Source organism: Pteronotus mesoamericanus, unplaced genomic scaffold (genome assembly GCF_021234165.1).
Source record: "Pteronotus mesoamericanus isolate MK-2021 breed Mesoamerican mustached bat unplaced genomic scaffold, CSHL_Meso_final contig_20, whole genome shotgun sequence".
Lineage (NCBI taxonomy): Eukaryota > Metazoa > Chordata > Mammalia > Chiroptera > Mormoopidae > Pteronotus > Pteronotus mesoamericanus.
The window spans coordinates 63,467,856-63,493,295 of record NW_026555085.1 but is presented as its reverse complement, the minus strand read 5'-3'; the positions used below and the strand labels follow the sequence as shown (position 1 = coordinate 63,493,295).

At 35.0% G+C, this 25,440-nt stretch overlaps 1 protein-coding gene across 4 annotated transcripts in view; it reads left to right on the top strand.

Annotated features, from left to right (window-relative positions):
* SESN1 (sestrin 1) overlaps positions 1–25,440 on the top strand; it is a 99,914-nt gene that overhangs the window by 50,017 nt on the left and 24,457 nt on the right. Inside the window, exon 1 of one of the 4 annotated variants that reach the window (XM_054569802.1) lies at positions 24,946–25,191. The exons of the other annotated variants lie outside the window; for them this stretch is intronic. Coding sequence (XP_054425777.1) covers positions 25,090–25,191 — 102 coding nt within the window. The 5' untranslated portion in view covers positions 24,946–25,089. Of the gene's footprint in view, positions 1–24,945; positions 25,192–25,440 lie in introns of those variants that run through there. 4 annotated transcript variants of the gene reach the window in all.

The following is a 25,440-nucleotide window of genomic DNA, read 5'->3' as shown; positions in this document are numbered from 1 at the left end:
TCCTCTGTTCCTACTCTTCTGAAAGTTTTTTAAAATGCTGATTCAGGGTTCAATTTGCTCAAATACTTCTTTTTACATCAGTTGATACGTAAAATGATGATATGACCAGCTGGTTTTCTTCTTTAGCCTGTTGATATGGTGGGCATACCAATTGATTTTCAGGTATTAATCCAGCCTTACTACATTCCTGGAATCGTTCTACTAAGTTATGGTATATAATGCTTTTAAAATGTTGCTGAATTGTATTTGCTTATATTTTGTTAAGGATTTTTTATATACATATTCATGAGGATTGTACTTTTTTTTTTTCTTTTGTACTGTATTTGTCTGGTTTTGGTATTTAATGCTTGCTTTATAAAATGAATTGGGAAGTGCTCCCTCCCTCCTCTTTTATTTTCTGGAAGAGCCTGTGTGAAATTGGTTTTAGTTTTCTTTAGATGTTTAGTAGAATTACCTAGTGAAGTCACCTGGACTTGGAAATGTCTTTTAGGGGGTTTAAAAAAATCACAATGAATTTTCTTAATAGTTACTATTAAGGACTATTCAGATGGTCTCTATTTCATAGTAAGAGTTGCAGTGAGAATTCATTCATTTCATCTAAATTGTCAAATTTATGAGTGTAGGTGTTTATACAATAGTATTCCCTTATTGTCTTTTGGTTTCTGCAGATTCTTTAATGATAATCCTTGTCTGTCTCATTCCTGATATTGCTAATTTATGTCTTTCCTATTTTTTTCTTTGTCAGTCTTGCTAGAGGGTTTTATTTGTCTATGAAAGATTTTATTTATTTTTAAAGAGGGAGATGGGAGGGAGAAAGAAAGGGAGAAAAACATCTATGTGATAAAACATTGATCAGTTGTCTCCTGTATGCACCCCGACCAGGGACTGAACCTGCAATCCAGGCATGTGACCCAACCTACCTTTCATTTTGCAGGATGATGTTCAACCACTGAGCCACGCTGGTCAGGGCCTTGCTAGAGGTTTTTGAATTTTTCTCTTCAAAGAACCAGCACTTACTTTCAATTATTTTTTTCTATTGTTCTATTTTCAATTTCACTGAATTTTGCCTTTAGCATTATTCTTTTCCTTTTTCTTGCTTCTCAGTTTATATTGCTTTTTTTACTCTAGGTTCTTGAGGGTAGAAACTTAATTTCTTTTAAATTTCCTCTTTCTTAATGTATGGGCTATGTTGACAGTTCTGACTCTCCCCTAGGCCTCTTCCAACACCACTCAAGCAGGGAAGGAGGGATGCTCATTGTAGTGTGAGTGGCATCATCTCCTCCACTAATAAAACCAGCGGTAAAGGGTGAAGAGCATTACTGTCCAGTAGAAATAAAAATCCCAGCTCTCTACTCAACCTTCTCTGACACTACCTTGACAAGTAATTTAGGGTGCCTTACTATAGCCTGACAAGGATGGAAGTGTAGCCTCTCCAGTTAGCACTTTCTAGTGTGAGTGGGAACAGGGCCACAGTTTGGTGGCGGTGGTGGCGGTGGCGGCGGCGGTGGTGATTGATTGCAGTCGAGCGGCTGTTGTTTAAAAATGTTCTGTCTTGCTAGGCTGTCCCTTTCCTGTTCCTTTAGCAGGCTTTTATGTTTCTTGTCTATAATAATTGATTTAAACATGTTAGAAAAAATCCTTTCCAAGTAGGTCTTAATTTAAATATTTGCAAATATATAATCTGTGGTAGATTTCCTATGTACTATGTATGTATGTTTAATAAAATAGATCTAATGCACCAGAATCTTCCCCTTTTTTCAGGGGAAACTCAAAATATTTGAGTATTTACCTACCTAAGCATTCGTATATTCATCATCAGTATTCTGAATGGTTTGCGTAAGCTCTTGAGCATAAGAACGTTAGATGCTTGGAAAATTATCTACTACATTGTCCTAATTTGATTAATTTATACCCCAGGCCTATTGCATTTTTCTTACTGCTACTATTTAAAAGGTTATTTCTCAGTGCTATGTTGGAATTTTTTAATGAAATTTTAAAATATTTCAGGAATTATGACATGGTTTTAGAGAAGAGAGATCCCAGAGTTCTTAGTTGAGCAATCAATTATAAATTGCTCACTGCTACATTATTGAAATATTTTATATTATTCACATTGAGTATGGACCCTATTGTTGTCCTATGACATAAAGAATTTTTTTTGATTAAACTTTGATTCCTTATGTTATGGAAACTTCTACCACTTTTTCATTGTACTCAAAACCCCCTCTTTGGCTCAATGGTTACATGTTAGTGGCACAAGTATTTGTGCAAGTAAATGCGGAGTTGTTCTTGGAGAGAAGAAATGTTAAAATGTTGTCTATTTTTGTATTTCAATTTAAAATGACATACACTCTGCAAACTGAGGACACGTTATTAAAATGTATGCTAGTTTGTCATATACATGGTTAACATTCCATTTGATTTTCAGAAGTTAAAATTAAGGAAGCGATACCAAGGACTCCTGTTTTAATTTAATCACTGTAACAAAGCACCTGATGTAATTTGCTGGAGTTGTCCCAAGAGTCCTTGGACAAACATTTACACAAAGAATGGAGTGGCACAACTAAAATGATAAATGTATAACTTTCCCACATTTAACAGCTAAGTTGACAAAGAAATCAAAAGCCTACGCATTAAACACAACCCTTTCATCTTTCTCAGTCCCCATCACTGGCCCCCCCAAAAACTTTAGTGTGATTCATAAAGAAGTATATTTAAATATAATAAAAAGGGATATCATATAAAGGAATATGTTTAAAGAAGTACATTTAAATATAATGAAAAGGGATATCATATAAATGAGACCTAAAAAACTAAGTTTTTTTCATGAAAGAAGAGTTGCTTTGTTGTCATTTACATAACCTTCATTAGTGCAATAGCTGAAGACTAGCAATTCAAATAATAATCTCTTATCCCATTGCCGGGGTTTTCATGCTAAAGATAATACTTGGTTGGTATCAGCAGGCCATGTGTTTCCAGTTCGTTGTTTTCCCAGTCATGATTCTTAAGTGAGCTCAGCCGTCCATACTCTCTCACAGTCCTCCATTGGACTGAGGTCTGCACAGATTTGTGAAATCCCAGGCACAGCTGTGGAGTAGTGTGTGGACATGAAATAACCTGCCTCAACTGTGCTTTCTCCTCTCTCCCGTCTCTGCCTCCTTTTCAGATATGAAGCCACAATAATTCTCTTGGTTAACCTATTTTCTGCATGAACAAAACTCCAGTTAAAAAAATAAAAAAGGAAATATCAACAAGGGCGTGGAAAGCTGAATTCATAGCCAAAAGAACTTTTAATAGATACTTGATTTGTAAATTCATGAAAATACTTTTTCCCATATGCAGCAGCTTTATTTTGACATTTGGGTCAACCAATTTAGAATCTGTAAATGTAAATTGTCTTTGTATAATTTGGTGATTAGGATTTTTAATAGTAGTGATAGGATTGTGGCCCATCCACTTGAGAGGTTTTAGCAGTGCTTATCAAGATAAAGATAGGCAGTGCTGTCTGGCAGTACTCAGTAAGAGAAGTCACAAGACAGCTCTCTGATTTGCAAATTTGATGTTCTTGTCTCTAAATTACTTTGAATTGGATCTCATCTTGAACTGAAAATAGAAAAATAAGAGATGACACTTTGACACTAATAGTTGCTGTTTGCAAAAGTGAAGGGAAATTACCGTAAACTGTCAGTAATCTGTCAGGTGGAGAATGTAGGAGGTTATAGTTAAGGCATTATGGCTTGAAGTTTTATGCAGCATATGCATATATATACTCTAAACAGATTTTTCAAGTAGGCAGAACTTAACTTTGGCCATAGTCTTTCCCCATCCCGCCTCTGCGGAATCGTCCTTGCTGAATGGCAGTCTGTTCTTTTTTTTTCTGCCCTAATATGCCCATTAAGGGAAACGTCCCTATAATGGAGTTGCACCATTCATACACTTAACTTTTGCAAATGTAACTATTCTTGCTCATCAAACATTTCTAAATGTGAGGCAGTAACTATTTTTAATGTAAATATTATAGGTGGTTCTGCCCAACATCTTACTCAAAGAACATATGCCCTCAAGTGAATATGAAATAAGAAAGAGAAATCTGCTCTGTTCTCCACTGGTCTGAATTCCTGCTTGGTTTTCACAGAGTGAGCATCTCTCCATCCTGAGGGAATTTCAGGTGTAAAGACACGTGCTTTTTTTTTTATCCCAAGCTCCTAAATACAAGCCAATTACCCCAACTAGTGCTCAACCAAATACACAGTCATCTGCTCTGATGCTGGAGAATAAAATGTCTGCTTTGGACTTACTAAGAAGTGGCTTGTCAGTCTCCAGTCTGGTACCTTCCAAAAAGATTTTCAAGTACAATATTTCTACATGATTTTCACTTTACATGCCTATGTAAGGTTTGACTCCATTACATAGTTTAGTGAGTTTTCTCTTTTATAGGGTAGCTACATTTTAATTGATAATAATGGAATTAATTTGCTTATAGAATTCTAGGCATAATTGAACCTCAGCTAAATATGTAAAATAAAGACAACTTGGTATCATTTTACCATTTCCATCTCTGAGGAAGAATTTGGGTGACAAGTTTTTATGTGGGTTTTTAAAAAAAAATAGTATGTCTAAAATTATACCAAATAAGCAGCTACTTCCTCTATCAAATCCTAAGGCAAGACCTGATTTTATACACAGATACCTAAGTTTCTCAAAAGTATAATATGGTAAATATATCAAAATTAAAGCAATATACTTCACCTCTGGTTCTCAATTTTTTTTTTTTTTTTGCATTGGAAAAGTTTAATTTAATTTTTATTGGATGTATTAGGGTGACATTGATAAATAAAATGTTAATAAAATTATATAGGTTTCAGGTTATAATTCCATAATACATCATCTGTATATTGTATTGTGTGTTCACTGCCCCAAGTCAAGTTGGTTCTCAATTTCTAAGTACCAGTGCTCTTAGACACTCTCCAAATTCCTATTCTAGTTCTACTTAGTTTATTTTAATAATACTTTAGCTCTAAAATTCTATGATTATTACATCAGATTTGTACTAACTGAATATAATTGCATCATTTAATTAGAGGGGATTTAAATATCTTGCAGTACTTAAGCATTATCCCTGTTCATTGAGGTTTTCATAATTATTGCTAAGGAAAGATACCAAGCAGTAGAGATTTATAGTTTCTAGGGACTGTTGACTGTATGAAATGAAAATACTATTTTCTTTGCCCTAAATTCAGTTTGAAATAAGAGAAGAAAAAAACTAGATTTTTAGAACCTTGCTGGACAACATTTAAGCTGTGATTTTGATTGAAAGAACACATTTTTATAGAAAACAGTAATGTAAAATTGTTGCATCTAAGAGTCTTAAATAGCATGGTTCATAAATGAGGTAACTTGTTTTTCTGTACTTACTGCCCATTGGGGAGGGAAGGATTGTCTTTATCACTTAGAATGTGTTTGTGCTCTTTCATGCTGTATCAGGAATAAAACAAAAGTTACATTTTGGCTACATGGCAGGGATCTTGTAGAAAAAGACAAGGGATCTTGATCGCTACGAGTTTCCTGGCTTCAGGTGCCGAACAAAAGCCAAAGAAAGTTTTTAAGCATCCTGTAAGCCTTTTTGCTAATATCGATAGGGCAGGATTCCTCTATTTCCCTGTCTCAGATTTTTAATTGTTTTATTATTTTACTATAATTAAAGAGCATTTTTATTAGGTTAGAAAGAGAACTGTAAATGAACATATGCTACTTTCCTAATAGAGAAAAGCTCAGAGTAGTGTTGCTCAAATGGAAATAAGAAAGCTAAAATTGTGGTAGCACTTCCTCCAGGTATTTAGCTCAAGCTTCAGCAGAGTTGTCTGAAAGTTTACAGGAAAAGAAACTACTTGTGAAGTGTTAAAACCACAATCTAAGAAAAAAACTTTTCATAATGTCATATTGTAGAGTATTAAGAACCCAATGTCACAGTCAAACTGGCATAGTAGTATTTAATAAATATACATTCCTTCACCTAAGATTAAAAAAAAAAAAAGCACCTAATCCCAATATCGGTAGCTGAATTGTTTGGTATTTTGTTGTTTTGTTTTGTTTTGTTTTTTCATTCTTCTGGAGCCATTATGTCCAGCAATAGTATTACCATATTTATATTTTAGGTGAAGAATGGTTTTGTGTCTCACAAAGCGTATACAGTCCAGTTAGAATTCATATTAATTATTTGAAACTAGGAACTTATTTTCTCACTCTGGCAAATCCTATCGACAACCTAGTTAATTTTAACTGCATGAGGTTGTTGAACTATAGAGTTAGTAGCAAACATGGTTTTTATATTCTATTTTAGCAGTATTTCTATAAGAAAATTAAACCTAAATTTTTACTGTGGATTTTAACAACACTCCCTCCCCATTCTGCTGAATCAACCTCTTCCCTAAGGAGACACTGGGAGGAGGTTTCAGTGCCAGGTGGGAAGGCATAGAAACGTGAATGGGGGCTAAAATTGGGAAGGAATAGTGGGGAACCTTTTGAGGGTTTCTGAAGGTCTTTGCTTTTAGCATTGCAAAGGCAGGTATAATAATGAGGTCAGTTGCTATGGTGTAGAGGTTCCAGAAGTTTAACAATAAGCTTGTCCATAGTAATCATTAATGTAATGAAAGAGGTTGTGAGGATATATGAAGTCCAGTAAAACTCAGTGAATATGTGTTCCTTTTCTTTCTCTCTCTTTCTTCCTTTGCTATAATTATATTTTTGCCTTTGTCCCTAAAAGTCCTCCTCCATACCTTACTCCCCAATCCTTCTCCAGATGTCTGCTTTCTCCCAGTGTTTGATATTCATGTATCTTTCACTTCAATCCAATAGGAAAATTTGAGAATACAGTGATAAAGTGCAAAAGTAATAAAACGCAGTTCCATCTACATTTTAAAATATGGCCTGACTTAGCTCTCTGAAGTCAGGGTTTAGGTTTTTTTGTTCGTTTGTTTGTTTGTTTTTTTGTCATCTAACAATGCCTAGCACATGGTAGTCACTCAGCAAAAGTTTGTTGAGTGAGTAACAAATGAATGCTCTTTTTGAGGACAGGTTTTTGTTGTTGTTTTTTTTAATGAAGTTGAAATTCTAGAATGAAGGAGCCCTGGCTGGGTTGCTTAGTTGGTTGGCGCATCATCTGTACCAAAAGGCTATGGGTTTGATTTCCAGTCAGGGCACATACCTAGGTTGTGGGTTTGATCCCCAATTGAGGCAGGTACTTGAGGCAACTGATTGATGTTTCTCTCTTACATCAATGTTTCTTTCTCTCTCCCTCTCTCTCTCCCTCTCTCTCTCTCTCTCTCTCCCCCCCTCTCTCCCTCCCTCTTCCTGCCTCCCTCCTGCCCTTCCTCTCTCTTAAAATCAGTAAAAACATGTCCTTGGGTAAGGCTTTAAAAAAGAAAAAAGAAAGAAATTTTAGGATGAAGGAAAAAATGGACCCTGGAGTGGGTCGCGGTAGACTGAAGGATAAGTTAAGAATATGATGGGAACTGCTAGTGGTGAAACAGCTGAATGAATTCATCCTTTTTCTCTCCTTCACTTAATACCATAGAAATGAATCAAAGGTAATATCTACCTTTTACAATATGTAACAGCATTGAGGCTAGGTTGTGTTTAACATTAAATTATTTGCAGATACTTAGTAAATATTGTAATTAGAAGAATTATAGCAGTACAAATATTAAATTTTAAAAAGTACATCAATACCTAATACTTTTTATCCTAAATACACATTGTTCAAGCCCAAAACACCAAAGGGAGGAATAAAATTTGAGTATTGCAAAAATGCTATGCTAAAGAGTTGCTTAATTTATATTCCAAGTAAAATAGTTGTCAGCTGAATGTATTATAGCTCTAATGTATCTCCTACCACTAATATTTACTGATAACTTACAACTTACTGACCAATTACTATTATAGTCACTGTGCAAGATTTCATGAAATCCTGTGACCCCGTAAGACCTCAATGTATTATCATTCCCATTGTACAGGTGAGGACATCAAGGCTAAAAGAGACTAATTAATTTATCCTTGGAACTGAGGGTTGTTCAACCTAATGCCAATGCCATTATACTTTACTGTTTCTTCTTTATAAATAATTAATAGTATAGTCTATCTGATTAACATCTTACATCTACGTAGAAACACAGCTGGAATCATTTGAAAGATGGTGCCAACTGAATGCTTTTTCTTATTTATCGTGACAATTTCTCCTGTCCATATAGCAACCTGATAGTATGAAAGGGCTAAAAAGTTGGCACTGTCAAAATAGTAACTTCCTTGTTTCTAACAGTTTTCATATTACCATGTTTTGTTTTTACAACCTTCCCATGAAGTAAGTAACTCTCATTTTACAATGAAAAATCTAAGACATAAGGAGATAAAATAATGTGCTGGGGTTAGAATCCGTATCTTCATATTTTAAAGTCCAGATTCTTTTGATTTAATTATGCTGCATTAAGCTCTAAAGATAATTACAGACGGACATTATGGAATAAAAACAGCTGGAGGCATCTGTCCACAAGTATACAGTTACAAACAAAAGGTAACCTCAATATTCTGTCAATAACCATCTCCATCAAACAATCTTTGACAACAACACTTTTGCCTTATATTTGTTAAGGTGTGAAGTGGAAAGAATCAAAAGGCTTTTTGGGAAGTAAAATTTCTTCTTATAATTAATCATCAATTTTAAGAATTGACTTTCTTAAATTATTGAATGTGTCCCCTGCATTTCATTTCTACCATAATCACTCTGGTTTATACTCCAGTTACCTCTTAACTAGACCATTGTACTACCTTAAAGCTAAAGTCTAACTGCTTTTAGGTTCTCCGCACAAATCAGACCATCCTATAGGTTTCTCCTAATCTTCTAAAAATCAAAGCTCATTCACCTAATTTCCTTGCTTGAAACGTTTTTAATTATCCCTTGACTTTTTTCCCCTCATCTGAATCCATAGCACTGCTTGTACCTTTAAAATAATTTCACCATATCTGATTCTTTATTGGATTATAAGGCTTCTTAGGGCTTTAGTTACGTGTTTTCATCTTTATATACTCTGAAATACCTTGTTCTTGCAAAGTACTGTGTTCTGTGTAGATAGGTGTTAAGTGAAAGTTGTTAAATCCTTTGCTGCATTTAAGGCCAAAATGTGGTCTAAAAAAATTACAGCCTATTTTCCTCAAGCAATGGTTATAATATCTTTTTTTTCTGTCTTTGTCATGACCCTAATCTAACTTTCCTCTTCATTAAGGGGCTTGGAATAACTCTTTGCCTGAGATTGAGGCCATCTTCCAAATTGTATCATTCCATATTTTAGCATGCCTGTATACGTATCTATCTTGTTTCCTGTTCATATAATCTTACAGAAGATACCCCTAAATCTATTTCCTGATTTTATACCCCTCTTTACTTCCTCTGATTCACCTATTATTTGCCAAGGGATGAAGTCCTAGAAAACTGGGCCATTTCTTACCCCTGGAGCTTTCAGTTTAATAAGGGAAACTGGCTAGCCCATTAGGAATTAGTGTAGAGAGGTTAAGTGCTATAGCATCGGAAATAATCAAAGGGGCTCTTTAACCTAGGGAGGAAGGGGTCAGGGAAGGCTTCTCCAAGGCAGTGACTTCTAATGTCAGACTGAAGGGGAGAAGAGAGCCAGGATTAGAAGGTACTGCTCGTAGTCAGAGGGTAGAGCATGTGCACATGTCCAGGAATGATCTCTCTGGGTGGACTGTGAAGTTCAATAACATCGTGAGGCTGTGAAAAAAAGAAGGGGAGTGGTAAGTCTCACTATCTCTTCTTTAATACAGAAAGATTTCCTTTGCCTGTGCTCATCTTGCACACTTGTGAAAGTCACTGCTTTTACCACTTTATGCTACTAAGAAATATTGTGGGGCTCCATTATTGCCTCCTATTTTGTCCACTCTCCTCTTTGACTGGTTTTTTAGGCTAAAACTGACCCTAACCTATTTCCCACTGCTTACTAACTCACATCCCCCTGCCAGAGCCACAACAATCTCCTTACAGTCTCAAATTTATCCAGCTCATTTTCTCTTCTGTGCTATTTCCCTCTACCCATCTTTCAAGTTTTTACTGATTCTCTACCCCTGGATATTTGCAGTTTATGGCATTCAATTTAACACAAAATTATACATTGCTTAGTGTTGCCCTTTGACTGTTTCTGAGTCTTTTATGATCAACTGGGTTGTAAGCTCCCTGAGGGCTGGATATGAAGATGCATTTTAAACTGTTGAGGAAAGGAAAGGGCAGTGGACCTGAAGTCAGACAGACCTGCATTTGACTTGTAGCTCTGCCACTTTTATCAGCTGCATGACAGGTTTCTTCTTGGGTAACACAGGAATAATGAGATTCATCTCACAAGGTTGTTGTGAGAAACTATACAAGTTACTCTGTGTGAAATTTGTGGGATTGTAAAGTTCTATATACATTTTATATTTTGTTCCACAGTCCCTACGTAGAGTCATATTTATTATATAATGTGAAATTTTTATGGTTCCTTCCAAAACCTTAGTATCTTGAGAATTTCAGACATTTTTTCTTTGAGATGTTTTTCTCTTATCGCAGTCCTGGGTTTTTTCTTTTTTATTTTTTTAAAGATTTATTTACTTTTAGAGAGAAGGGAAGCAAGGGAGAAAGAGAGGAAGAGAAACATCAAAGTGTGAGAGAAACTTGACTGGCTGCCCAACTGGGGATCTGGCCCACAACCCAGGCATGTGCCCTGACCAGGAATCGAACCGGCAACCTTTTGGTTTATAGGCCAGTGCTCAATCTACTGAGCCACACCAGCCAGGGCCAGGTTCTAGTTATTTTTATTCTTCCTGTTTCACCTGTCCCTACCCTATCCTCAAACTTCTGATTAAAATCATTTTAAGCAGCTAAAAAAATATTTTGAGACATGAAAAAATTCAGTTGCCTAATCTGTTGATACACCAAAGAAATTTCCCACTATCTTTCTCCCACAATGTACTCTGCATGCATAAGAACATACTACTAGCAGCACATAAATGCTCTTCATTCCTTAATGGGCATTCATAGTTCTAAGCAGTTTTTCTGATACTCTTGCTTCTCCAGAACCCATTCTTCTTATTCTTGATTTTCATACCTCTCCTTAAACCAGATTCTCTGAGCAGAGGGCTCTAGCAAAGACTTGTTGTCAAGTATTAGAGCTCAGTCTGAGGGTTCCAGAGGTGGGCATCTTGTTCCTGCTAATGCAGGACCAAAAAAAAAGAGAGAATCAGAGGAAGCAGACACATGCCTCTAAGTCCCAAGCATCAGGAAAAGCTGTGGTCAAGTTAAGAGGTCATTTTATTCATTTTTACCTACTACTTATACCAGTGGGTGGAAGTAGCCCAATATTCCAAGGGTTGGTTACCTTAATATCTAAGCACTTATGTTATCAGTCAGTTTTTGACTAAATTTAAGAACCTTACTGAGGCATTGAAGAAGCTCAGCAAAATAGGCTTTAATTGAATACCAATTTATATAGGAAAATAAAGAACAGTTCTTTCCTCACTAAGAAAATGCAGAGAGTACACAAATCTTGTTTTGGGGGGAAAGGAGAAGACAGGAGGAAGGGAAAGTGTTAGAAAGGTGGCAACATTTTAACTTCGGTATTCACAGCATTTTAGGAAATAATTTACACTCAAGAAAGAAGTTTCAATAAAGCAAAATCATCGCTGCTACTCATAAGAATTATTATGAATGCTAAAATTGCCCCGACTCAAGTGCATTTATTCTGGAGACCACCTTTTTGGTACAATTACTGTGTTTTAAACTATGTCTCCATTGTTCCTAATAGAATCTTTAGTCATCAGTGGCTAGGAAAAGAGTCTTTCTAGGACACTGAGCTCTATAAACCTTAACTAGCAACTCTGAAATTCCTTGTAGAATTTAGGACCATTCTTGCTACTTGAGTTCCCCATTTACTGCTGACATTATTTCAAATTTCTAGTGTAAATAATTTTCTAAAAAAATAATAATTTTCTTAAGTAAAGAGGGTAGAAAAGTATCCCAAAATCATTATCTTCATACACTAAAGCTGTTTCAAGTAGGCATAAAACTAAGAATTTTGGATTATTATCTAGTGAACAATTTAGACTTTTAATCTATATGAGACAGCGTACATCTTTTCAAGGTAAACTTCAAACCCAGTTCAAAACACCTTTCATGTCACCAAGATACACCATTGTGTGATCCTAGTGCTGTTGATTCCTTTCTTCAGTTGCAGATATTTTGGAATGTTTCAGGGGTTGTTATTTTCTGATACATAGCACCATGATTTAGGAAGCTTTTTAAAAGGATCTCCTTGTCGAAGCACTGCTTCCATGGCCCAGTTCATTTCTGTGCCAGGTTCTGGGATGGGGGAGTCATTTTAGATAGTGGACTCTCTTTGTCTTTATGGTATGTGTTGCCCAGGTTTCCATATGGCACCAGCTAATAATGCTTTTAAGAAATGTTTTTTGTTTTTGTTTTTTTAATGATCCAATGCTACTAGAAGTAAAACTGTGTTGTTTAACCTTTTCTTACTCCAGTACTTTTGCCTGTCCTACTGTCTGGAAGTAAGACCACTTTCCTTTTTGCTGTATGGAGTTAGTATTCTAGAAAATCATCACAAAGTACTTGATTGAACTACATACATGCAGTATACCAGCAGATGTTAGGGTCAGATTTAGTCCCTAGAAAATAAAAACAAAATTAGCTCTGTTGTTAGAAATATACTTCTCCCTTCCATTCTGCTCCCACCTAAAAGTTCTCTGTACTGTGGAATTTTTCATCATTATAGCAAGAAGATAGTCAGATATAATAGATATATAAGAAAGCAATAGCACCCACTTATAATCCCATTCCCTAGAGAGAAACACTTTAACAATTTGGTTTTCAGATGTAATAAAATTTATATGATCTATTAAATGTGTAAAACTTAAAACTATAAAACTTGTAGAAGAAAACAGGAAAAAAACTTTTGTGACCTTGAGGTAGGCAAAGGTTTCTTAGAATACACATGCATAAAACATCAAAGAAAAAACTGATAGATTGGACCTTATCAAAATAAAAAACTTATTATCTTCAAAATATACAATTACAAAAATGAAAAGACAGGCCACAGACTAACCATAATGTATGTTAGCTATTGTATTAATAATGTGAAATCTGAAACTATGAAGTGTGATATCTATCTACTTATAGAATCAAAAGTTAGACTAAAATCTGAGTTAATTTATTTTAAAGCTCTCCATTAACTCGCTCTCAATTACCTAACTACTACAATAACAATCAGATGTTCAGTATAACACAGAATTCTGCTTTCCAAGTGCTTTGTACCTCTTTGCCTTTGTAGTTTTAAGCCATTTCTCAGTCCAGATACCCTTTTAGGAGCAAAATGACTACAGTGGATGAACCACTATAGGCAATCAGAAGAAGGAAGAGGGAGGAGAAAGGAAGAAGATGTGAATTTTGTTCTTGATGATAGGCTAGGAAGAAAAAAATTACTGACCAGTAGTAGGTGTTTAATTAATATTGCTTGAATGAATGCTGAATGAGTAGGTTCACTATATCCATACATATTAGAGGTTCGTGAATTTAACAGAAACATATACAACCAACCCATGATGTATAGATATGTGCTATTTGATGAAACTTTCAGTACGGGGTTTAAACTATGAAGGTTTAAGAGCCAAAGGAAAACATAAGCATGACACACAGTGTCCCTTTTTAAAATGATGTACTGAAACTACCTTTTTTTCTTGATTCACCATAGTTCAGTTATCTGTGACAACTGAGGATAGAGGAAAAGATTGAAGTTTATCACCAATAAATAAAACCTAAAACTAGTCTCCAAACATTATTTAATTTCCCCCCACCTTCCTAGGGATGTACAGAATACAAAAAAATATTGACAATGTCCTACAGTATTAGTAGCAAACCTATGTTTTAAACTACATAGTGAATTCAGGAGATAATTGATGATATGACAAGTCAGACTTATCTACTTAATTAGTTTTTAAGGAACTAAAAGCAGCAAATGGTTTAAGCAGTTCTTAAAGAAGAAACAAAAGGTGGCTCTTGATGATTTTTACACTGGAAACTGCCTTAGAACACTGTAAATCTGGCAAGCCAAAAGCAATATGAAGAAAATTGTTAACTTGTTTTACAGCATTTTTGTGTCTCTGTTGCTAGTAACACTGTCAATCCGAGCAAATACTGAAAGCTGCTTTAAATAGTGTATTAATGAAATCTGTAACTCTTTGAAAAATCCCTTCTACAGTCTCAGAAAACTTTCTTCTCTCAAAGAAGGATATGTATTGAGTGATATAAATAAAGAGGAAACATTGCATAGAATGGCACTGTGAAATTTGTAGTTTGCTTGCTTCTGTTGAAGGTTGTATTTATATGTGGTTGTTTTTACTCATATTTTATATTTTTGGAATCAGACTGTAGCATTTTTGGGGATTCCACCCCATGATGAATTTTAGAAATTTACTATTAGGGAATTAAAAACTGAAGAATCTTTTTAAATAGGTATTCCCACCCTTATCCTCTATCCACAAACAAGAAAGAAAATTTCCCACAAAATTCTATATTTTACTACACATACACTAATATTTTAAACATAACTTTAATGTATATAGTATCTGACACAGTAAGGATGAAAACAAAATTATCAGTGTGTTATTAAAATCTGATATATTTTGCTAAAGGTTGGTGAAGAGATTTTACCTTTGTTACTTGTTACCTGCTACAGTACATCATGTTTTGTAACTTTTGCTCTGCTCTAACACTGTATAATTTAAAAAAAAAAAACAAACAAAACACTGAATGAGGGTTGGACCTCATTGGTATCTGGAGCAGTTGAGTCCTTACCTGTTTGTCTGCTTTATGATTGGCTGAAAGCTGTTGCTAAGCTTGTTTTTTCTTCTTCAGGAAAGTTAAAAGTTGAATGTGACCTATTTGAACTACATCCTGCTGCTTTCAACTCTGCTCTGCTCTTTCTCCTGATCCACATGCATTTTTCTGTTATCTTTTGAAGCTTAGATATCTTTTAAACCCACTAATTTGTACACTTAGTGTGCAGTATTTTGAGGTTTTAATTTTATATTTCTAATGCACCAAATATTGTGGTTTAATTTTTAAAATCTGGTTGAGTATCTGAAAGCTGAATTTTCTGACATAAACCAAGTTCTAATTGTAGAGAACAGATACATTATCTTATAACCTGTTACAAACATAAAGGATTATTTGGCTATCAATAATATCCTTGTTAATTAAAAAACAATTCCAAATTACTTCAATGAAAAATTTATTAGGTCAATCTTTTGTGATCTAGGATAAAAGCTATTATTGATCATATTGTCATGTATGTCCTTGAATGATAAGATTGATTTTACTCATGTTTTCTGGGGAAGGGCTAGAAGGATTGATAATCCTTTCAGTTATAGACCAGATCCAGGGCAGGCTAAATGAAAGTTCTATTGGAAGGCAAGTTTGGTTTGTAATTCAGTATACCACTGTGAAACGTTGTGATTCTAAGAGTCTGCTCTTTTAAGGCTTTATTTGGCATTGATCAGAATCAGACTTTGAACTAGATTTCCCTAGCCCTCTGTTGGAACCAGCAGAAATCCTTAGAGCATTCCTGAACCTTAAGGCGTGACCCAAGCCTTAGGTGAATAATGTAGGGGGCTACAGACTAGCATGGATCCTTCAAACCTACTGTTAGGGTTCTAGTGTGCAGATCAAGAGATGTGGGGGGGGGTGTATGCATATATTTATGATAAATATTTTATATATAAATATGAAATTATATATGAATATATATCATAAATATATACCTATATTTATATATCATAAAATATATATAAATAGAAATGTAAATAAATAGAAAATAAATAAGTATATAAAATATAAATATATATAATTATATATAATATTTATTAATATTATTAATATATTTACATATTATTAATATATTATTATATATTTATTTAAATATATTATATAATGTTTGTTAAAATATATAATTGTATATATTTAATTTTTACATTAATATTTAATATATAAAATATTCATATATAAAATAGTTTATATATTTATATAAAAGAGTGATATTCAAGTATGTTACTACAATTTTTTGTTAGTAGTCAAACAGTAACCAGAATTCTGATATACACAATATCTAAAACTGGCATTCTATTAATAAATTATGCCTATAAGTTCAAATAAATAAAGTTAAATTATCAGAAAAAGTGAGGCTTTTTTATGTTTTAAAAAATTTGAAGTTAGTGATTAGAATTATAATACTGGATTATAACTCTGTATTATTTTGGACTTTTTTTCTTGTATGTATAACATCAAGGAAATCTGGATTCACATGCTGTAGCAGTCCACTGACTACTATAGCAAATACAGACAGGCATGAATTTTTTAAAAGGCTAGAACACACTAACTATACTCTGCCTAATCACCAACACATTTCCAAGAATATTCAAGCATATATATATATATATATATAGTTCACAGAGATGGTGGAAGAAGCTTTATTTAGTCTGGTAACTGAATTATTAGTGGCAACAAATGAATACTTTGTGGGTTTTAATGTATTTAATATTGATATACATTTGTAGGTTACTTTTAAAAAGAAAGCTCAAATCAAATATTTTATAATATCTCTAAAGTACTTATAAGAAGTGGACCCTAAGAAACACAATTTGAAATGTACAAAGAAGCCTAGTGGAGGAGGAGGCCAGGTTCTAGTTAGTTTAAATCAATGACTCTTGATAAAATCAGCAGTTATCTTGAGATTAGCACTTTTGAGTGGAAATAAAGTTTGAGATATTATAAATTTATATTGCCCCTCATTTTAAATTTGAAAGAACTAAAACTAGAAGGGTTGTTTCCAGACTAGGTTTGCTTTTTTGGTTTTTGGTTTTTGGGTGATTTTTGTTGTTTGTTGGCTGAGGCAATAAACTAAATGAGTTCCCATTTAATGCTCTCTAGCAGAGTCCCGATCTCTATGACTTGAGAGGTTTAAGTCTAAATAAAAGATGCACAATCTCAAATTAAGATGCTTCTCCTTGTTCATAGGATTTAAGAAATTAAATGCATATAATTGGTATTGAGTAGAAATCAGTAATAATGAATAGTTGAATGTTAAATTATTATATAATACTAAGATTTCCGTTAATTGGTAAAATAATAGCATTGGTATCCGTACATAAACCTGTGCCAAATATGTTTTTAAAATTAGAGTTATAACAAATTAAGGAAGAAGACTACATTCTCCAGTTTGTAATACTTTAATAAAATCCTATTTCAGTATTTCTCAATCATTTGCCAAAAATTATGAAAATCAAATTTCCTAGTACTACAAATGAAATTATTTTGAATTCTGTTCAAACTTAAGCTCATGTAAAAAATGTAATTTTTAAAGTGTCATCATCTCTCTTTTTTTAGTATGGTTAGCCAAACAAAAGGATAGTAGCAATAAGCAAAAATAAATATCTTTATATACTAAACTACAGTTCCCTGAATTTACCCAAACCTTTTGGGCAAAGGGAAAAATGGCCCACAGAGGTGTAGTGAGGATTTGAAAGGTAGAACAGATGGGAAAGTCCAGTGAAAGGCATTTTATTTCTAAGATGCTTACTGACATGCAAGTAGTCTCCAGATATGGCCTTGTACTTTGTGACCAGGATAAGGATCTACAACTTAATACCTTCTTGGAAAGATCTCAGATGGAGGCAGAAAAAGAAGATGATTTAAAGGATTAAAGAAACTACAACTGAAGATTATCACAAAGAAACTTAGTGTGGGTTCTTTGAGCTGTGTAAAAAAAGCACATATAATAGAACTCTATTCACTGCTTGGCAGTAATAATCATGGGGGTGGGTCATGGATAGGGAGGTCTGTATAGCTGTTATAAATAAGAAATAACTTGATTAAAATATTTTAGAATACTGTCATTAGGTTCTTTGAATCAAAATTATCTTTAGTATGAATAAAACATTCAAAATTCAGACATGATTAAGCTAAAGGATTCATTAATATACATTTCACCTAAACATTTTAACCATGGGTAAATTCAATTTTATAAAGGAAATACATACTCTAATGTTCAGTTCCACCAAGTCTGTAGACTCAGGATAAATTGAAGATACTGGGTTTGGTTTTAACCTATTTTGAAAAGATAATTTTTTTTTATATTATGCCAGACTAATATATTCCTTGCATATGTAAAATTATGTTTTCTTAACATATAATAATGCTAGTCTGTAGCTCCCTACATTATTCTTTCCTGTGACCACTAACAGAAGAACTTTGAGAGTTTAAAAAATAGTTTCACATGTTTTGAGATATAGATGAAATCCAGCCCCTCGTTTACTATTTTTAAAACTATATATTTAGTATATATGCATAGTCTGAGAAATACCTTATTTTTTTTTTGTTTGTATAATTTCCTTTTTCTCCTTCTCTAAAACCTTCAGTTGTTCCTAAGAAAATATGGAATAAAGAACTCTTAATTTCCTACTACATTCACCTTTTTTCTGTACCTTATCCTGTTCCAAATTAAACCTATTTGCTCTCATTTAATTCAACAATGATGCTAAAAGTAATTAGCCTCTAAAAATTGTCATATTTTTAAATGAATTCTCCCATTTAATTTTAATACCTCAACAGACACTTTCCTGTCATTTCATCTTAGATAGGCTAGAGGATGTTTAAAGCTGAACTTTGTTACAAAATGTTTATGAATCTTGTTAAACAATGATATGTATACAGTCAGTGTCTGACCTATATTGCTGCTATCTTGGTGTCATGAAAGAAAGCAGGCACAGAAAACATCAAAGAAGCTTGGGAGTGGCTGTGGGTTCCCAAGAAGATGGGAAGAGACTATGAAAAATAGAAGCTGCTTAGCAGAATTGAACGTAAGCCCAATCTGATTCCCATGAGAGCCCGCCTGTGTATATAGTGGTCTCAAAGCCTTCAAAAATGTTTGTCTAAATGGCCCACATCTTTTATACATTGAACATTGAACTTGAAATTCATTATTAAACTTTCCGTTGAGCTAGGCTCCTTTTTTTTTATAATGGAAACATTTCTGCAGAGTTCATTCATTCAGTATTGTGTGCTGGCATTAGGGCAATGGAAATATAGCAGTGAACAAAAGACTAACATTCTGATTTAATGGAGTTTACATTCTATTGAGACAGACTAAATAAATTAGTATGAGATATCAGCCTTTATACAATAACCAGTGTGAGTTATTTTAAGAGCCCTGTTTTCTTTTTAACACCTATCAGTTATTCCAAAAGGAATAGGGATAATGTGAGGAGCATTTAAGAGGTTGGGTAGACTCAGGTCTGTTCCTTTATGAAGAAACTTTAGGTAGCATTAAGTCACCAGACACCTGGAAAGAGACACAGAAGAGTGACAAGGATAGAGAAATAAAGAAGAGAAGCTAAGGCCAAGACCACTCATTCCATGATTTCTGTCTTATTTTTTCAACCTTCTAGATCTCACCCTGAGTATAAACAAGGAAGCTAAGTTTTTCTTTCTTCCTTTCCTCTTTACTTGCTCTCACAGTAAAGAACTTAGGCTAATGCATAGTTATCAAAATTTTGAAAACAAAAGAGCCCAGCTTCTGCTGCTTTGGATTCAGACAGACCTGGCTGTAATCTCAGGCTGCATTTTACTACTTTTATAACCTTGGACAAGTTACCCATACTTTGTGAATTTCTGTTTTACAAATATGTAAAACAAATAATTATATCTGCTTTATGGGTGTGTCTTTGGTGTCTGATATGTAGAAGATCATGTTTACTGGTCTTGTTATCAGTAGCCTGGAAAACCTGACCATGATTGAACACACTTATTCTTTGGGGAAAGTGATTTTCTTTTTTTTTAAAGGTTGTGGAGCAACTTGATCTTTCCTTTTTAAAAAATATTTATTTTTAGAGAGAGAGGAAAGGAGGGAGAAGGATAGGGAGAAAAACATCAATGTGTGACTGCCTCTCAAGTGCCCCCTACTGAGGATCTGGCCAACAACCCAGGCATGTGCCCTAATTGGGAATCAAACCAGTGACCTTTTGGTTGAGGCTGGCATTCAATCCACTGAGCCACACCAGCCAGGGTGGAGAGTGATTTTCTAATTTACAACCATAGACACTATTTAGAATACCACTTATTTACAAATATGGGTGATGGATGGCCTATATTTCTGAAAGCCTGTATGGAGATTTAAAACTGCATTTCTAAAAGAAAAAAACCCTATGCCAAGAAAGTAAATCTTAGTTCTCATCACAAGAAAAAAACTGTAACTATGTATGGTGACAGATGTTAACTAGATTTATTATGGTGATCATTTTGAAATATATACAAATATTGAATCATGTTATACACCTGAAGCTAACATTGGGTTGGCCAAAAAGTCCATTTAGTTTTTTTCCCATAAAGTACACACTTTTCACTTTCACAAATAACTTTATTGATTTGGACATTTTGAGTGTGTTAGCTATCTCCCACATGGCATAATGTCAACTGTCCTTAATTAATGTCTCCATATGATCACAATCAACGTCAACCATCCACCTGACCATGGAGCATTGTCCAGAAAGAAATCTCCAGCACACAACTTTACAAACCACTGTTAACATGTTCAGTCAGTCACAGCACCTTCTCTATACACTGCACAAATCTTATTTTGTATTTCAGTTGCATTTTTACCTTTCTTGAAATAATAAAGCATAATATACTGAAAATGTTGTGGATTTTCTTCAATCTTCAATATTAAAATGGCTATTCAAGAGTTCACCAATGTTGATAAGTTCTTTTTTAAATGCATGCTGAGATGACAGCTGTCACAATACAATCTAACAAAATTGTTTCAAATGAAGTTAGATAACTAAGCTCTACTAGAGCCATCCAATGGAAAAAAACAAATGAACTTTTTGGCCAGCCCAATATAATGTTGTTTGTTGATTATACCTGAATTAAAAATAAGTAAATAAAAGAAGAAATACTAAAGGAGAGAAAGAGAGCAAATATTTGTTAACATTCTTGCTCCCTTATAAGTCATATAATTCTAAAAATTAAATTGAAGAAGTGAAAAAAGTAGAGGACAAATAAGAACAATGTAAAATTGAAGTTCAGTGCTAAAAGGATCTCAGTGTACTCAAAACATGGTATTGAAAGGAAAAAAGTGCTTAGCAGAACAAGCTATATATACAAAAACAGGAAGATATCAGCTAGAGGATAAATATCTTGATGAAATTAGTAAGCAGAAGTAATCTCATAAACCAGCATTCATTCTAAATGAAATGTTTAAATGACAATAGGGCATTTTTCATGAATGCTTAAACCACATAAATATAATCTCCCATTCTTAAAGTTCTTTAGTTTAATGGCTAAAAACATTGCTATTCGTGTTTTCCGGTCAATTATTAATATAACTCCTACTCTAATAAATAGATCTACAAATCTATAGTACTTTAAAATAATTCCTTGGGTTAATGAGAAAATTTAAGGTTTAAAATATGGTTCATGAGAGCATGATTATGCCTTTTGGCCTGATTAGTAATTCTACTAAAACACATCTATTCTTTTTCCATGAATTGGCTATATTTTTTCAAATCAAATGAATAGAGAAAGTCACTTGTTCAGGAGAGCAGATAATTTGAGATTTACCTCCTAAATTTCAAAATTGAGAGAATGAGGCATGATTTCCTTTCTCAGCAAACTTATGTTGAAAAAACAAAATCCACCTTCATTCTTATCCTTTGCTTCATTCCCACTGTTCTTCAGACTACCCTCTTGCCTTGCCAAAATTGTCTCAACAACCTTCCTAACTCATCTTCCTGCCTCCAGTTTTGCCCTTTCTAATATATTTTTCTAAGCTTTTGCTGAAATGGAAATCTGATGTCATTCTACTCTTTAAAATTTGAATAACTCCACAGTACACTTAAGAGTGAAATTTTTTTTTCCTTAACTCTTTAACAAGGTCTCCCCTTACCATTTATCTTTCACTTAAACTCCATCCATTACTCTCAACACCCTCTGCTCCAGACCCAATGAACTTCCTTTATTCTGCTTCCCTAATGGACCACTCTCACTTCCCTGCCTCTGGGCCTTTGCACATGCTGGGTTTTTGTTTTGTTTTGTTTTGTTTTGCTTAGAACTCTATCTCTACTCTATGCCCTCCACTCCCACCCTGCCACCCCACACATGATATTCATACTAAGGCCTCTCTTCCAATTCTCTAAGCCCCAGTTCAGATGTTTCTTCCTTCAAGGAGCCTATCTTGAGCCACCACTCCAAGTCTGGACTCTTGAATGCTTCATAGTTCTCTGCTCAGATTAAGGCATTTGACACTACTCTGCTTTTATGTGGGTATATCAGCTTGTATTTGAGAAAGTTAGACTTGAGACCTTACTGCTAATGACAGATGCAGAAGAAACCTCACTTTGGTACAGCTAAGTTTACCAAAACATATTTAGAGGAAAAGAAATATCTCAATTAATATTACATCTTGTATTATATGTCAGAATTCTTAGAAAAAATAAAATTTTGAAATGTTTCAATAACAGACTTTATAAAATAGCTGCTGGCCTATATTGACAACCTCTGGTAAATATCAAAAGCATAGTTCTTTTCAATTACTGTCTTGTACCCAGGACGCTCATCTTTTCAGATGTTTTTTGTGTACCTATCACATGCCTAGCACTTGGGTGTTCGTTAGGAGAAGCACCTTCCGGGCATCTAGACTACTCAAGAAGTGAAATCTTTGGAAAAGACAAACTTTTTATTGAATGATTTGAAACAAAACATTTCCAGAAATAAAATTTACACAGTGATATTTTTAGGTCAATGCATTTGTTGGAATTCTTGGCTACTACAGATTTATTTGAAGGCAACATTTTTATGTTGGAGAATAGAGTGATGAATTCACAGTAGTGCTCTATCAAAAAGAGCAGAAATGAGCATTCTTTGAAGAACATAAGTCAGTCTTTATAGATGCCATAAAGAAATCTTGCCATTTAATGGCTAGAAGGCCCTCAGTAAATTACTGAATTAGAATATGTTAATTTTTTCTTTTTATTTAAGGCAGCACTAAAATAAATATGCCAAAACTTTCTTTTTTAAAAAAGAATCTTAATTGGAGCTTCCTATACAATTTTAGTATATGCTTCTTCAATAAATATCAAGCATTAAGTATCAAACGCTCCTTATCGGTATATAGTTTGCAGTTTTAATTTGCATTTAATTACTTTAAACCATTTTTAGGTTAGCTAAATGCATGTTCCTCCATTGCCTCTCATTAAAAAACAGAAAGGTAAGCATTCTCCATTTTGCAAGTGACATAGTTTTAATGTCACAAACAAGGTTACACCATACTAGATAACTAACCCTACTGTTTTATTCCTTCCAGAAAATAAAATCACAGCACTTTTCTAGAACCAGTTATCTTTGTTTTTGTTTTTTTACATACTTCCTTCATTACCTAACTGGCTTTATAGCTCACAACCCCATACAACAAGTCCGTTTGTGTTTCTAGCATTCATCTACGATCAGTTTATCTTGGAGGGTACATTGTATTGCTGCAAATAGGATGATGTATGTGCTGTTGTTATTGTCGGTTTTGCCTATGTGGCTGACTGGGCATTTGATTATAATGTTTGTTTTTGTGGCTGTACTCAGGAGAGAGCTTGGAAGCCTCTATAGAATTTTCTTCCATATTAGCCCAAAATTGCTGTTCTTGACTAGTAAAAATATCTTGGATGTTTTAACAATTTATAAAAGTGTAGTGTATGAGAACAAGCATTTATTTATCTGGGAAGATAAATAAAAAGTAACCATTTTAAACCTGCTTTTAAAATATGACAGTTTGAGCAAAAAGAGTAACTTAGTCTTATTTGAGACGTTGTAACCTCCCTCCTAAGTCTGAAACTTATTTTCATTTGTAAATCCTGGTTCCAGTGCCTGTCAGAATTTATTGATTTAAACTCCACTTGTTTCTTTCCGTGAGAATGTTTCAGCTTTTTTTTTTTTAAACCTGAACCTGTAAGCTTTGAAAACACAAGGGCAAACATGCAAAAAGATCTAATTTAGGGGTTGATTTTTAAAAAGTTAATGGGGCCATGTAAAGAAATAGAGTTGACACAGGATTTGAGAGATTTGCATTCTGGATCCAACAATGTCAGTTATTCATAGTCCTTTATAACCTATATTCTCTAAAGTTCCTCATCATATTTCAGAGAGAAATTCTTTTATTAGTACCGAAGGCATTTATGAGGGAACATTAGATATTTTAAATCCTTCGAATATACTTGAAAAAAGAAAATTCAGAGATCTGCTACCAAAGCTTATCTTTGTAGGAGAGTGATATTTATAGTTTCTACGTAGCTTACCAAAAACAATTTTACATTGAACATAGGCAGGCGATGTTCCTGCATTCTGCGTTGTTTGGGCATTAGTGGGAAGGAAGAAGGGAAATTTCAAGAGTTTATAAAATGTAAAACGAACTTGATTCCTCCTGGTTGCTGTCTGGCTTTAAGTGAATGGACCCGAGCAGGAGGGAGGACAGGCTCTCGGCTGCTCCTACGTGGGGGGTGGGGGCAGCGGGCAGCGGGCAGGGACACTTGGCCTTTCAGTGGAGCCCAGAGGGCTCGCGCTGCAGAGCTTGCTCACCTCCCAACCGACAGAGCCCGTTCTGAACCTGAGAATTAGCTGTTTTAGGGAGCTGGGCCCCTTGAAGTTGTTTTTCGCTGGGTCCGCGTCAGAACCGCCCTCCAACGCCGGCACTTCCACGCCAAGGGGGCGGGGCTCCGGGCGACGCGGTTCCTAATTGGTGAGCACGGCCTCAGGGGCTGGCGGAATGACAGCGGGGCTGGGCAGTGCGGCTTGTTTTTTCGCCCCGCCCCTCTCCGGTTTGCTCTGCCCCTGCTGTTCTCGCTGACTGAGGCGCTAAAGCCCAAAACCCGGCCGGCCGCTCAGCGCTAGCCTCTTCGGAGCCATCGAGGCTGCTACTCTTCGCGACCGCAGCCGTCTCCGCGCCGGACATGCGCCTGGCCACTGCCGCAGACGAGGCATACACAGCCTCACTAGCCGTCTCGGAGCTGCTTGGCTGCAAGCACTGTGGTGGGGGCCGCGGCCAGGAAGAGGTACCCGGGCGAGGGGCCGAGCGGGCGGGTGCCCCGGGGAAGGGGCCGGGCAGGAGGTTGGGTACCCGACCCAGCTGTCTGGGCTGCTTGGTGGTCGTGCTGCCTCCCCACCTTAAATGACAGCTTCGGATAATTCTCCCCTGGGAGAAAGCCCCCTGAAGCAACTGCCCGGCCGGCCGCCCAGCCCGGGGGTGCATCTGCGGCTGGCCTGCGTCCGCTCAGGTGAAGGGACGGCCTGTGATGGATGGG